Below are 14,854 nucleotides of genomic sequence, written 5' to 3' on the forward strand. Positions count from 1 at the left end.
AGCCTGTAATGAGAACAGCCAACAGAGTGCAATTAATCTTAGGAGTTGGTTGGAAGTGCCAACTGCAGGTGATTTGAAAGCTTTAATTTACCAATAATTGCAGTGTTGGTTTTGCTTAAATTACCCGTAAAGAAATTGGGCAGATTAGCCTTCAGAGTGCAACAGCTGAAATGGTCAAAAGTTCCTGAACAGCTTTTAAGCCCAGAATTCATGGCTTAAGCAGTGTGACTGCATCACAGGGCACAACAAGGAAGTATTGCAGAACAACCTGGCAAGCTTCAGCGAGATGTACGGTTATTTCAATCAAATCTTCTCAAATCTGACTGAATTTCAGTGGCATTTGAGTTCTTGGGGTATTTCAGAGCTGTAGAAATAATAGCTCCAAGTCCAACCTCAGGTGGGATCTGCATAGGGAACCTGTGCCTTCGTCTTGCATGAAATGGATCAAGGTAAGCATCCGAGAGCTGACAAAGTTGAGCAAGATCTCAGCTCCTGGGGTCTGTGTCATTTCTTGAAAGAGAGACCAGCACTCATTTCTCATCTCAGTTCTTTTGCCAATGTGATGCATATGTTGTAGTGGCTCTTTGATGGTTTTCCTTTTCCACAGAAGCAAATAAATAGGTGGACATGTCTCTTGCACAGTAAATTCCCAAGATAATAGGAAGAAGAAAGCGTGTCTGTTGAACAGTCAGCTGCATTATTCCTGGAAACGGGATGTTGTAAATACACAATGCATGTGTGGGTTTGATTTCTGTTGGGAGAGGTGACAGAAGTTGCAGTGTGAGAGGGGAACCATCCCCCAGGCTGTGTGTGAAGGCTATGGGGGACCTGGCTAGGGAAGGGCAGTTGGAGACGTGGATGTGAAAGGGTATGGATGGAAATCAGAGTGCCCTGAAGATAAGAGTAAAATTGCAGTTTTCTGCTGATGTCCAGTGCAAATTTGGAAAAGATAACTGTGTCTTTTCAAGGTGTTTATTACAGAATGATGAAATGGGTCTCATTCTCTATAGCCTGTATTCACTGCCATTAGGTAAACCAGTAAAAGAACCGAGTGTTGTTGCACTTGTACCATTTTTGCACACCCCTTTAAGTGACCACAGCAGTGAGTCTATGGTCCAGAGAGTATAAAAACAAAGCAGTATGCACAGTGCAAACACAATTGGCACTACATGTCACTTCTCAATGGTGCTTCTTACATCCATGTTGCAGAGGGGAATCCTGCCTGTTTGACACAGGTTCTAACTCAGCATTTTCCAGATGACTCAGACTGGCATTTTTAAGCAGAAAAAGTGAAGAACTGGGTTTTGCTCCAGGGTATTTGTATGGAATTATTGTGTCTTTTTCACTTCTGAATCTGTTCAGGCATGTGCAAAAATGGTAAATTACATCAAGTGAAAGCAAACTACCAAATGCACGCGAATCTTGGGTCTTGCAGATATGTCTGAGAAAGCCCAATACAATGTAGCTAAGTATTTTTTCTGATTTTGAGTACTTTTTCCTAATGATTTCTTTTTTACAATTAAGCATAAATCTGCCATTGTTTCAGGGGAACCCAGTGCACCCAAACTGGAAGGGCAAATGGGAGAGGACGGAAACTCCATCAAAGTGAACGTTATCAAGCAGGATGATGGTGGCTCCCCAATCAGGCATTACCTGATCAAATACAAAGCTGTAAGTACAACCCATGCCTAAACCTTGTCTGTTTGTAGCCTGCTCAGTACTCAGGCATGACTGTGTAAGCAGCCATGAAGCTAAGGTCTTGTGGATGCCCCATCCCTGCAGGCACTCAAGGCCAGGTGCAGTGGGGCCTTGGGCAGCCTGAGCTGGTGGGGCGCAGCCCTGCCCATGGCAAAGGAGTTGGAACTGGGTGATCTTCAGGGTGCCCTCCAACCTGAGCCATTCTGTGGTCTTGCAGGTAGACCAGTACAGGGTATCAAAAGGATAACATAGTGTCAAAAGCATAAATTCCAGCGGAGATCAAACAGCTTGTTAGCCTACCCCACTCTGCCTTTGTCTTAAGGTTCCTTGTAAGTAAGTTTTTCAAATAGCTATAGGCAAAATGAACATCTGCATTCCCTCAGACTGGAGTAGGAATCATCAAGTTCCTAGTTGCATACCCCTTTGAAAATCTTAAACAGTGCTGAGTGGAGCAGTCCTGATAAGCTAGGCCAGACACAAGGTCAGAGATAGATCTGTCCTGCAGAAGGTACAACTTCACACTCTTAAGGGGTATAGGAATGCTCTTAATGTAGAACCCTTCCCACTTTTCCATGTGTTAGTTAGCTGTTACCCTGCTCTCAGGGCTGACCACTGACATTGTACTGTTTGTTTTGCATCCCCACCTGCCACATCGTCCTGCAGAAACATTCTTCAGAATGGAAACCAGAGATCAGACTGCCTTCTGGCAGCGACCACGTCATGCTCAAGTCTCTGGACTGGAATGCAGAGTATGAGGTTTATGTGATAGCTGAAAACCAGCAGGGGAAGTCCAAACCAGCTCACTATGCTTTCCGGACATCTGCTCAGCCTACTGTCATCCCAGGTATGGGAATCATAAGCTTTACCATTGTTTTCTGCTTCCAATTAATGCAACAGTGCTGCATCCTTTAATGTGCCTGAGTAACCCTGACAACTTGCTTGCTTAAAGCCATTATCATAATTGGTTACCCATCTAAAGCTTGGTTTTTGCCACGTACATACCTGCGGTGTAGTCCACGTTACGGTATGTACAGCATTAGCAGTAAACTGGTAGGAATGCAACATGACAAAGCTGTCTGACTGCTCGCAGGGAATGTTGGCTTTAGTATCAGGGTAATGGCATTGCCAGATGTGAAAAGCAGTGGACAGAAAAGGCTTTCTGAAACCAGAAAGTAAGATTCCAGCTTAAACTAAAGCAAGGGAGACCACTTACATCTCTGGTGCAATGCTTTTCACAATTCAGATTTCCCTTCCAAACCTGCTTTGTGCTTGCTTACTGCCCATTTGTCCATCCAGTTCAACCTTTGGAGAAAAAAGACACGAGGAGTTTGCTGGCAGTCATAAAGGGTGAGAGGGAAAATCTTCCTACAGAGATTTTTTATTAAATACAGAGATTAAAAAAATGTAATTTTAAAGTAGCATTATTTTCACGTCTGGCAGGGAGTTAGGAAATGGTAACCAAATTGCATCAGTGTGCTGTTGGAAACTTGTTTCAGGCAGACTTCTGTCCTAAAAAAATGAGGTAAAAACATAAATGCCATGAGAAACAGGTGGGCCCTGTGAGCTGAGGTGCTAGCAGTCCTGCGGTTTGCTGGCAGGCATTAAAAAGACAGTCAGTGTTTATTACTACACAGGTGTAGTCTTGAACTGTTTAATAACGAACCCAGAACCTTGGGGGTGGAATTGCTGGACCAGCTGTAAATTGATGCTCAGACTGGCTGGAGGCAGACAGGCACACTGCGGGTCAAGTCCTCTCTGCACAGCCCAACTGGAGCAGCTTCGTGCTCAGATTGGTGCTGACAGTCCATGCTGTGGGGAGCAGTTGGAGTGGACTCTGGGTTCTTAGCTCAGTCTCCTGTTTTTGCTCAGAATATCTAAGTTTTCATCAGTCTTCCCCTTTCATTGAGAGTTCAGTCCTTAATTCACCCCTACTTGTGTCCTGTCTGAGGCAAGCAGCTGGTGCAGTTTGTGTGCTGAACCTGCACTTGAGCGAGCCAGGTAGCATTGTTGAGCATCCAAATGAGTGACCTGGATGTCTGGGGCTTGAAGCTGTGTACAGCAGCAAGCACGAGGATGGGGAGGGGGAGAGAATGGGGCAAAAGGCAGATTGGGAAGTGTGTTCGAACAAGGCGGCAGTTGTGTTGGAAGGAGACTCTGTAACTCATTAAGCAACTTACCCTCTGATTCTCATTTTCAGCAGCACTACTGCTACTCACTGCTCTCACATATTTGAAGGACAACTGACTAATGAGGCAGGGAAAGGTGGGGATCATTTGGAAAAGAGCAACTTAGCTTCAGGCTGTAACAGTAGATCAGAGTGGAAGCAGCAGGCTGAGGGTTCATTTACTGTTGTGCATCTCCTCAGGGAAATGTCCCAAGAGCTGATAAGCAGTATTTGTTCTACACTGCAGTGCTGCCTCTCCATGCTGGGGCTCTCTCCTGGTGTTTGTTGCACACTCGTAGGGTGCCAGGAGGTACCTGGGACAGCTGGGATGTTCTGCATAGGGGATTAGCAGTCTTTGAGAACTCAGTTTCCTTTGGAATACGCAGTTTGTGCTGTAGTCTGTTGCAAAGGGAAGAGCAGTAATCTCAGATTCCTTTTAAATCCCTCCTTAAATAGGAAAGGACTTCTTAAAAGAACGGGAATTCTTCAAATGTCCACTCTGCATTCGTGAGTGCAGTTTCCTTGGCCTCACTTTATCAGATGTGAAGTGTGGGAGCAGTCAGGATCTCAGCTTGCTCCTTCCAGCGTTGCACTTGGAAATGTTGGAAGCACTTTGAGAAATGGTGGTTTTCAGACTGCAAGCTTGCTGCAGGCCTGACACAGCAAATGAATGGAGATGTTTCTTGGGAAGAATGTGCCTTGGTTCAAGTAGGGCATGGTGCAAGGAAGTGACTGCTGGTGTCTGTGCTGCATGGGTGACTTGGTTTCTCTAGCTTGATTTTGTAGACCTTTGGCTTTTATTAGGGCTTTTGAGCTATTTCCAGATGCTTTGGTTCCAACAGAGATTTCTCCAAACTAATAATGTTCAACAAAGTATTTCCAGAGGGCAGCCTAGATCTCTCTGACATGCAGTCACAGGGCTCTGTTGAAATGAAGGCTGATACGCCGAATTGCAGTAGCGAAGAGGCTCCGTGCATCCCTTTCCTTCAGCCCCTCTGTAGAGTTTTCACAGTGTCCTGGGATGATAAGAGAATTAACGAAAATACAATTGTGTTAGGTCAGTTCACAGGCAGCTGGAAGGCTGAAGGAAAAAGCAGCCGTGCTCCTGAGCCTGCCTCCCCTCCACTGAGGTTTTACTCACCCGGATCTGTTATCTGAACCCCTGGTACAGTAAGCACTGGGGAAGGACTTGGGCAGGCAGGCGGATTGTTTGTTTGCTGCAGAAGAGCCATTGTTGTTTTTCTTTTTCTTTGGAAAAGGCGGTGTTGTCCTTTCAAATATCAGACAGGCATTTTCTTGTGTTGATCGCTGAGCCTTCTGTTCCATCACTTTTAATCTCATTTGCTTGCTAACCCCATAACCCCGACTTGAACTCTGCTTTGCAGCTTTGGACTTTGCTGAGCTTCTGAACCTGGCCCTTTTGTCGCTGTGAATGTGCTACTGCTTTTTTCTAACTTTTAGCCATTTTAGTTTACTAAATTAAATAAACCTTTGATTCTTATGTTTTCTATATTTATGACCTAATTTTTTTTTATCTATTTTTCTCTGTCTCTCTTTTTTCTTTCTTTCTTTCTCGTCCTTTCTTCCCTCCCCTCTTCCCCTTATTCCTTTCCTATGTCTGTCGTCATACATGTCACCTTGGATCTCACGGGAAACATCCACGCTTGCCACATGCACCAAATTTGCTTTTTAAACAACCATATTTTCCCCTCCTGGGAACCATTGTCTGGCACCTGCAGCGACCTTGGGAAGTCCATCAACGTCGTCCTCCTTTGTTTCATTGCTTCTTTCTGCAGTGACTCTGCTTTTGCTCTGTTAGAAACTTAAAATAAAGCAATATTTGCTTGAAGAGGCCTGGGTCCTGCCAAGGTGTTGGAAGCAGATAACTTTGTTTCAGAGGATCCTGTCAGTTCAGGAGGAAGGGGGGGGGGATTGTGTCATTTGAAAGAGTTAATATTTTGTAACAAGGAAAAAAGGTTTAAGGTGTTTTATCTTTAACAACTTTTGTTACTTGTAATGAATTTGCCCTTTTTAATGAATGTAAAGGAAGACCTTTTTGCTCGCTCGCTTTCTTCATTGTAGGAAAGTACAGTATTGAAGGCCTTTTAAAAAAAGCCCTCCCAGGCACACACGCACAAAAAGCCCCACAAAGGGATCTTCACTGATTTGCCCACACATCTGGTGCTCATCACCACAGTGTTGAGCATGAGGTTTCTGAAGCCCTACCCACAGACGTCAGCCAGGAGAGTGAAAACAGGGAAGCAAACTTGCCAGAGAGAATCCCATTGACTGCCCATATCTCTCTGTGGGCTTCTGCAAGTGGGTTCAATGTATGGCCGTCAGGTTGGCCCACTGTGGTGGCATGGATACAGACATCTGTGGGAATTGCACTGAAGGTGTTTCTTTCTTTCTCCTTTCACATGGTTGATCCCTTGGGACTTCATTGGCCCCCCATGTGCAGTCAGATATCCCATGACCCACAGTGGATCTGGGGCATCATCCATCCCAAGAACATACAGATTTGCAATGGATGCTTGTCTAACGTTGCCTGGTGCTCCACTGCTATACTATCAACTTTGTAGAGAGATCTCTTTTCTTGCCATTTTAACAGAGAAGATTAGCTTGAATCAAATGACCTGACGATCTAAATGATTACTACTGATCTTAATCATATTTGTGGTTAACTGTGCATGTGACGCTGTCAGACAGGATTAATCCTTGGTGTAAATATAATGCAGCTTTGTTACTGAGCTCTGTGTATTGCATTTCGTTGAACAAATTGCAGGTGATCTTTTTTCGTTCTTTTTTTCCCTCTTTTTTTTTCCTCTCAAAAAGAAAAGAAAACAAAACCCTGTGCACCTCATGAATTGTCTTTTGTGATGCGAAATCCATTTGGTCCTGTTGCTCTTCTAAAAATGGGTGTCTCTCTCCATCTGGGTTTCCCTTTCTCTATAAGTGGGCCTGGGGTGGAAAAGAGGGGAATGGTTGGCACAGTTATTGAGCTGTCTGTACAGGATGTCTCAAAAACTATTGGCTGTGCAGGATGAGATTAATCTTTCTGCCCAGATGCTAACAGGGACAAAGAACAAACCCTGCCATTATCAGTCTTGTCTATGTGTGCGTTTCATGCTCTGCACGTTAAGACTCTGCTGCGTTTATTCAGACCTTGTTCATGATGATTTGTGAACTTCTTTTCTGTCTAAATTATGAAAGAAAACTTTTTGCAAGCATTGCACTCAAAAGCATGTGGGTATTTTTTTAACCAAACAAAATGGATAAAGCCACGCTCTGACCTCCAGTGTTCAGGAATGTAGCAGATTTGTTTGGCTTTCTGAGTTTACACCTTAGTGTAATGGAAGTAATGGTAATCCTGAAAAGTTGAGTGAACTTCCCATAGCTGAGTTTATTAAATTGATCCATAGATCTAATATCAGCTTGTCTGTAGGCACAGGTTGAGGCATTGGTGAGGTTGAGCACCCAGCTCTGGAGTATTAAAAGCAACTTGCTGAAGCTATTACTGGTCATAACTATGTGTGAAGAGAGAGCAACCTTTCTAGGAGCCGTTCTTCCTCCAGCATTGTGGGGATGCATTACCTTCTCGTGGGCTGCTGCCTGCAGAGACTAAGCAAAGCCCAGGTCACTTTCAGGGTGAAAGCTGTATTAAATGGTTCCCCTGCTCAGCTGGAAATGGGCAGTCCAGTCAACAAGGAGATACATACAAACAGAGGTCCTGTCCCTGTGTTTGGAAAAATATGAAGCATAAGTGGTATTTTCACTGCCTATTTACGTGGGTTGGTAACATGTTAGATTCCAGATACACACATCAGATTCTTGATCTCTGGCAGTCAACACTGGACAAGATCCCAGGCCTTATTCTTGATGTCAGTAAAATTTTAAATAGCTTCCAGAAAAGCCAGTGCTCTTTTTCTGTACTCAGTGGTGAGACATTCAGAACTGGAATCTGAAGAGGCTCAAACACTCAGATTTTCACCACACACACAACTTTGCAAGTATGTGTTCTGTGAGAATGTCATACCTACGGGAAGGTTGGGATCAGAGCCTTCTAGAAGAGATGATTCCATGTGAGATGAACTGCAGAGCTGTGCAGGATCTCTCCCGGCCCCTAGCATGCCAACAGCTGTATTCTTATTTTGTCATTCCGTTTCTACATTCTTAGGGAGATACTGATGAAGCATTCCTTGGGCTGCCTGTCAAACAGAAGAGACTTTGTTTGATAGGAGGGAATGGCCTCAAGTTGTGCCAGGAGAGGTTCAGGTTGGATGTTAGGAATAACTTATCCAAAAGAATGGTCATTGGCACAGGCTGCCCAGGGAGGTGGTGGGGTCAGTGTCCCTGGAGGTGTTCAAGAGCCATGGAGATGTGGCATTGAGGGATGCAGTCAGTGGGCAGCACTGGTGGTAGGTGGGCGGTTGGACTCAATGAGGTCTTTTCCAACCATAATGATTCTGTGATAGTTTTCTCATCTACAAAAATCAGTTGCAATTGCTCCCTCCTAATTTTTTAGATAAAAATAAATTTTTGAAGCTTTCCTGATTCTTGCAACTAGTGGAGTACACTGAGCAGCCAAGTAAGTGGCACAGCAGATGTGCACTGCAGTAGTGCAGAGGGAAGACATGCTGTGGCAAGGGTCAGGCTGTGATCAGACTGCTTTATTCCTGGAGGCAGAATCTTCATATGACTTCCTCTCTGCTTACAGTTCCTCCTTTTGTATGCTCGTTACCCCATGTTCATCCTGGGAAAGGGAGGCAGTCACAGGGAAGTGCTGAGCTGGGTGCTAGGAGCTGACTGCTGGAGGAGCCACTGCGTTGGTGACAATGTTGAGGTTCAGTTGTGTTTCTGGGAAGTATCTCTTGCCTTCCTGATGTGAAAGAAGTGCTTTCAGCAGACTGCTGGGTATTTCTGCTTCACAATAGTTAAGTTAAAGCAAGCGTAAGCTGTTGGGCCTAATTCCGTGCGGAAACAGACACTGTTGTCACGTGGAACAGATGGTTACTTGCAGTTTGCATTTCTCCCCTGTAAGTTGTGCAGGGTGTTTGACAGTGTTAATGTAAGTTGTGCAGGTGCTTGCCAATGGCTATCAGAGAGCTAAAACTCTGCTTCCAAACATGGGCCATAGGTGCACACAAACACAGGAGAACCTGCTGTTGTCATTTGAAGTGGAATGGCACGTGTTGTTCGGAACACGACCCATCTGTTCCTTCCATTTTTGCTTTCTGTTACTAATCTGAAGTAGAGAAAGGTGGATATTCAAACAGCCTTTTTCTGCAGCAGCGCTAAATAACCTCCATATCATCCCTCCTTAGGAAGTGAAGCAAATATGTTCAATCAAATGGGTGGAGGAAGACATGACATTTTGCTTTCATGTGAGGATTCCTGTTACAGTTTCATACCTTATTTCTGGCCTAAACTCATCCACCTCCTGTTTCCAGCTTTTGGAATTTGTTGTATGTTTGCTCAAATAAAGTGCCTTTATTGTATGTACTGTTCTGCTGCTCAGAGGTGTTTATAGGGCTGCGATGACCGAATCCGTTCCTGCACATTTATTTGGTTAAGTTACATTGATTGCATTTCCCAAGTCAGTTTTGTTGTAGTTGTTTCAGTTCTTCAAACCAGACCCTTACAGCCTTCTCCCCCAGTGCTGTTTTTGAGCAGCAGCTCTGTGTGATGCTTTCCCATGGGGGCTTCTAGCAGCCTGCCAAGGAGCTCGCTCCCGGGGAGATGATGTAGATGTGAAGAGTTTGACACAGCCTTGGTTTTTCCTCCAGGAGCTGCTGTGATCAGAACTGCATTCACTGTTGCGTGATCCATGTGAGAATCCTGAATGCAGTAGGAGACAGAAAAGATATATCCAACTCCCTCCCCACGTATGTTGGAGGCTGATGAATTCATTGAATTACACAGCTTGATGTGAGGTGCTGGCAGGGGCTGTGGCACAGACGTTCTGCCAAGCACTCACTGGACTTGTGCTCTGTCAGAGTTGGGCACCTCAGAGTGATTTTCAGATAAAGTAAAATACAGGAAAAAAAAGAAAAAAGAAAAAAAAAAACCTCCCTTTCCTGTTGGAGTCCCATGTCCCTCAGTACCTTGTCTCAAAATGGAACATTTACCTCCCTCATGCTAAGGATGTTCTGACTCCTGTCTTTAAGTAATAAAAGAGTGGTGGAAACCAGGCCGCTTCCTAGAATTAATCTTTCCACATGCTACAGCATGGAGAAGCCTTAGGGGCAAGGGGTGCTTCACAGGGCTTTCCAGCAAAGAGATTCCAAGTGTTTGGGGGTAAAAAAAAAAAAATGTAGTAGAAATGAATAGAAGTGCATCTTAGTGAAAGAACAGTATAAGGCTCCTAAGGACAACGAGAAACACGCTCACCCTTCTCAGCTGTCCCAGTAAACATGAGTGACAAGCTCTGTCAATGCACAGCCCTTGCTGAGCGTGCAGGCCCTGGGTGAGGAGCGGATGGATGCTGAGCTGTGCATGAGCTCCAGGCAGAATGCTTTCCCTGCAGAGCAGCAGCTTGGCAAGAACTATTCTGAATCAAACAAGGGGAACAAAGTGTGGGTTGTGTTTAGGGCATGGGAGCAAGAGGCTGGGGAGCCACAGCTGATGGCTTTCAAGAAGAGTTTCTTTCACCAGGGAATCAGTTCTTGCTCGAATGACACAGACAGTCCTGTCAGCCCAGTACATCCAGCCCATGTCAGCCTTCCTGCAGATGACGTGGAAAGTTTTAGCTGATAGCAGAGGAATTACTGACCAGCTCAGCCCAAACAGTCCTGTGAACATCCTTTCTTTAAGACGGGTCAGTGAAGATGCTGGAGTACGACAGGGGCTGTTAGTGCTGCTTGGTTTGCAGGGCAGCAGCCCTGATGGTGCCTCGTGGCAGGACTCGAGGGCTCACTCACACGGCCCAGCTCAATTGCCATGGCTGTTGTAAATTTGGAGGCTGATCTTACTTGTGCAAGTGTCTCACCTTTGTATTCAAATTTTGAAATCAACAGTAAGTTTCAGAGAGCAGCATGAATTTGGGTCAGATTCTATACTGCAATGCATGTGAACGTACATTTGTTGCCTGTGGATTTTACTGCTTGCTGCCTGGCTGCTGCCTTACAATCACTGTAGCTCTCATTAGTTCAGCTCCCACTGCTGCCCGTGTTGTTTCGAAAGACACCATGGAAGAAGCTAGCAGACCTTCCCAGCCTGTGTAAAGCTGGAGAACCTTGGCAAGTGTGGTTCCCTTAGTGATTTCATTCACTTCCTGGAGTGAGTCCCAGCTTTGCTGCATGCCTCCCTCATGTCCTCAAATCCTGGGAGATGCTGGTCTGTCCCTGCCAGAGCCACTCTTCATCTCTTTCAGGCTGCTGAAAGTTGATGTCAGGTGGCAAAGCTCGCGAGTCCCTGTTGTCAAAAGGGCTTCCTTGGGAATGTGAATATATGGAGAGACAGGGAGCAGCTTTGCAGAACCCTTGTCAGCTACTTGAAGTGGGCTCGTTTGCACCATATGAGGGGCTAATCATTATTCAGGCCCCTCTGATGTTTCCCAGTTTTCAGTGTCCCACCAGGGAATGTCATGCTACAAAGCCCAGCCTTCCCTTCCAGCCATGATGCTTGTCCTTGTTCTAGGTTGGAACTGTGTGTCCATTGGGGCAGTGGTGAAAGAGAATAGGAACTGTTCAGAGTTCCAGCTGGGTACACATTGCAGCGGAAAATTTTTCCATGGTCTGCTTTCTCTGGCCTTAGGCCAGTAGAGACTGGAAAAGCCCTGTCAGGTCCTAGCAAACCTGTCTGTCCAGGTAGGTTGTCCTGCACGTCTATAGGACAAAATATTGATTATTACACATGGCTGCTGGAGAAAAAGTGCATGTTTTGTAAGCTTCCCATGCTTGCAACCTACAGCCAAGCCTGAGTCATAGCTACCCCCAGATCACCTTCTAACTACAGTGCTTTCTTTTCTTCTCTTTTGGTCTCTAAAGCCAGCACTAGCCCTACATCAGGCCTGGGGACTGCTGCCATCATAGGCATTCTCATTGTTATCTTTGTGCTGCTCCTGGTGGCTGTGGATGTCACCTGCTACTTCCTGAACAAATGCGGCCTGCTGATGTGCATTGCTGTCAACTTATGTGGCAAGTCTGGACCAGGAGCCAAGGGCAAAGACATGGAGGAGGGCAAAGCTGCCTTCTCGTGAGTACCATCATTACTTCTTGTACCCATTTTGTTGGGGGTTACAAAAAAGAATCTGCTGTCCAGGGCAGCTTATTTCTCACAGGCACCGTCAGTATTTGAAGTGTGTCTTTGCAGAAGGATGCCTGGTCTGAATAGGAACCAATCTCTGTGTAATCTCTGTGATTCTAATAAATTTCCTTGTTACAGGAAAGATGAGTCCAAGGAGCCTATTGTGGAAGTGCGGACTGAAGAGGAACGGACCCCCAACCATGATGGGGGAAAACACACAGAGCCCAATGAGACCACCCCACTGACAGAACCAGAGTATGTTGCTATTCATCCACCTTAGCACAGAGTCAGTAGAGAACCCTCATTTGCTTTAACTGCTGATCACTCATGCACATGCCATAGGGCAGGAAGAGAGTAAGAAAGCTAAAATCATCACATTTGGTTTCTGACGTAGCAAGGAGAAAATGTTTTCTCTCTTCTCTGGCTGACTCCCACCTGCTTTGATGGTGTTTACATTTGGGCCCACTGGTAAAATGGCTCTGCTAGAAGTCTCTGTGAGGTGACAAGAGAAAGGAGGATGTGTCCACAAGCATGCTGAAATGCAGAAGCAAAGCACTGTAGAGTAGCTGAGATCTGTATGCTTGTGATTTTCTTGCCTTGTCCTTCTGGGATTTTATCTCGGTTACCTTACCTTACAAAGGTTTTCTCATAGTTCATAAGCCTGAGGTGGTGGTCTCAAGCACGCTGGCTTCTATTGGAGTAAACCAATTGTTTCTTCCAACCTCTCATCCGTGTACTTCTTAAGCAATCAGTGCTATATCGTGGCTGCAGAAGCGTAATTACACTGTCAGGCGTTGTCCTAAAGCAACCTCTCTTCCAGCTAGAACAATAGGCAGAGATTAATCCAGTCAGAAGGGTGGAAAGCATCGCCTCTAAGCTGCATGCGTGTGTATACATTATGAGTGTGTACATGAGGAGAAGAATTAGATGATGTGTGGTTTGATGAAGGCTTTAGGCTTGCTGGCAAAAGCACAGGGCCGAGATAATGGGCTGAATTCAGGAATCCTGCACTGGGATGCTGTTGCATGGTTACAGATGGCACAAGGCTGCAAGCTCTGGGAATTGGTAGAAAGCTTACTTGTAAGATCAGGGGTAAGAGGACGAGAAGGAAGTTAGCCTAAAAGAGAAGACTCTGCAAGTCAGCAGGGTTACATTTGACCAAGACCTGAAGCATAGTCTATGTGAAGAAGCCACTCCTGAAGGTTGTGTCCTCTCTGCTCTTCCTTCTCTTCCTAGCTGTCCTTCAGTCACCCTGCCGGCCCTTGCTGCCCTTAGTGCATTTCATCTCTGAAAGCTTTCTATTTCTCTGCCTCCGTGCTGTGTTTGTGTTGTAACACCACACCATGCTGCTGCTGCCATGCCATCCACCTGCCTTCTCATGCTCTGCTTCCCTTTCCCCATGCTGTCGTTTATGGGCTTCATTGTCTCTCTTTCTCTTCTACTCCTGTCCTCTTCACAGGCACACCGCCGATACCGCAGCTACCGTTGAGGACATGCTGCCTTCTGTAACTACGGGCACCACTAACTCTGACACTATCACTGAAACTTTTGCCACTGCTCAGAACAGCCCCACCAGCGAGACCACCACCCTGACCTCCAGTATTGCCCCACCAGCCGCAGCCATCCCTGACTCAAATGCCATGGCACCTGGCCAGGCTACTCCAGCCAAAGCCGGAGCCGCCCCGGTCTCTCCACCACCACCCTCCTCTACGCCCAAAGTGGCACCCCTTGTTGATCTCAGCGATACCCCAAGCTCTGCTCCAGCTACTAATAATTTGTCTTCAAGTGTCCTGTCCAACCAAGGCGCAGTGCTGAGCCCCAGCACTGTTGCTAACGTGGCTGAGACCTCCAAAGCAGCAGCTGGCAACAAGTCAGCTGCCCCAACCCCTGCAAACCTCACTAGCCCTCCAGCTCCATCAGAGCCCAAGCAGGAAGTCTCAAGCACCAAGAGCCCCGAGAAAGAAGTTGTGCAGCCCAGTGCAGTGAAGAGCCCAACAGAGACAGCCAAGAACCCAAGCAATCCGAAGAGTGAGGCTGCTTCAGGCAGCACCACGAACCCCTCCCAGAATGAGGACTTTAAAATGGACGAAGGGACCTTCAAGACACCAGACATTGATCTTGCAAAGGATGTTTTTGCAGCTCTTGGCACTACTACTCCTGCCAGTGTGGCTAGCGGGCAAGCTCGTGAGCTTGCTTCTTCCACTGCAGACAGCTCTGTACCTGCTGCACCTGCAAAGACCGAGTATGGCTGCCTTTAATCTTCTGTTGGTTGTGTGCTGTTGTCTCTTGTGCACTGGTGCTTGTGCTGTGTTCTTGTTGGGTGTTCTCTGAACTAATCTCATTGTTTCCGTAGCAAACTAACTCACCAGTGAACTAACTAAGCAGGGCTTGGCTTTAAAGGTCCAGAAGGAAAGCAGGAATAGGCTGTGCCAGAGAAAAGAAAAACCTAGGAATTTCTCATAAATGTGTGACTCTATTTTTTTAAGTTTTTGCAGCTTTGCCTATCATAGATAATTATTTTGTAAAAGAGATTACAGTCTGGTTTGGTGCAAAGGAAGTACTGTCCTGAGAGGCAGTGAGTTCACACTGTTCGGTGAGCACAGCCACCCAAATTCAATTTCCCAGCAGATCAGTGGGCCTGTTCAGAACTTACATCTGCATAAGGCAGGGCAGAAACTAGAGCCATGTGAAACTGCCAGTGTGAGATCTGGATTTGCCCAGAGGTTGTGGTTGCCCCATCCCTGG

General features: G+C 46.0%; 1 protein-coding gene across 8 annotated transcripts in view; it reads left to right on the top strand.

Annotated features, from left to right (window-relative positions):
• The window catches only part of NCAM1 (neural cell adhesion molecule 1), an 81,410-nt gene that overhangs the window by 61,933 nt on the left and 4,623 nt on the right, over positions 1-14,854 (top strand). For 4 of the 8 annotated variants that reach the window (XM_065738370.1, XM_065738371.1, XM_065738372.1 and 1 more), the window contains 4 exons: positions 1,547-1,671; positions 2,362-2,542; positions 11,851-12,058; positions 12,248-12,364. In XM_065738370.1, coding sequence (XP_065594442.1) covers positions 1,547-1,671; positions 2,362-2,542; positions 11,851-12,058; positions 12,248-12,364 — 631 coding nt within the window. Of the gene's footprint in view, positions 1-1,546; positions 1,672-2,361; positions 2,543-5,601; positions 8,795-11,850; positions 12,059-12,247; positions 12,365-13,568; positions 14,352-14,854 lie in introns of those variants that run through there. The other 4 variants (XM_065738375.1, XM_065738376.1, XM_065738377.1 and 1 more) reach the window with 2 other exon arrangements.

Source organism: Cyrtonyx montezumae, unplaced genomic scaffold (genome assembly GCF_038088225.1).
Source record: "Cyrtonyx montezumae isolate F1298 unplaced genomic scaffold, pur_monq_1.0 scaffold_22, whole genome shotgun sequence".
NCBI classification, from domain to species: domain Eukaryota; kingdom Metazoa; phylum Chordata; class Aves; order Galliformes; family Odontophoridae; genus Cyrtonyx; species Cyrtonyx montezumae.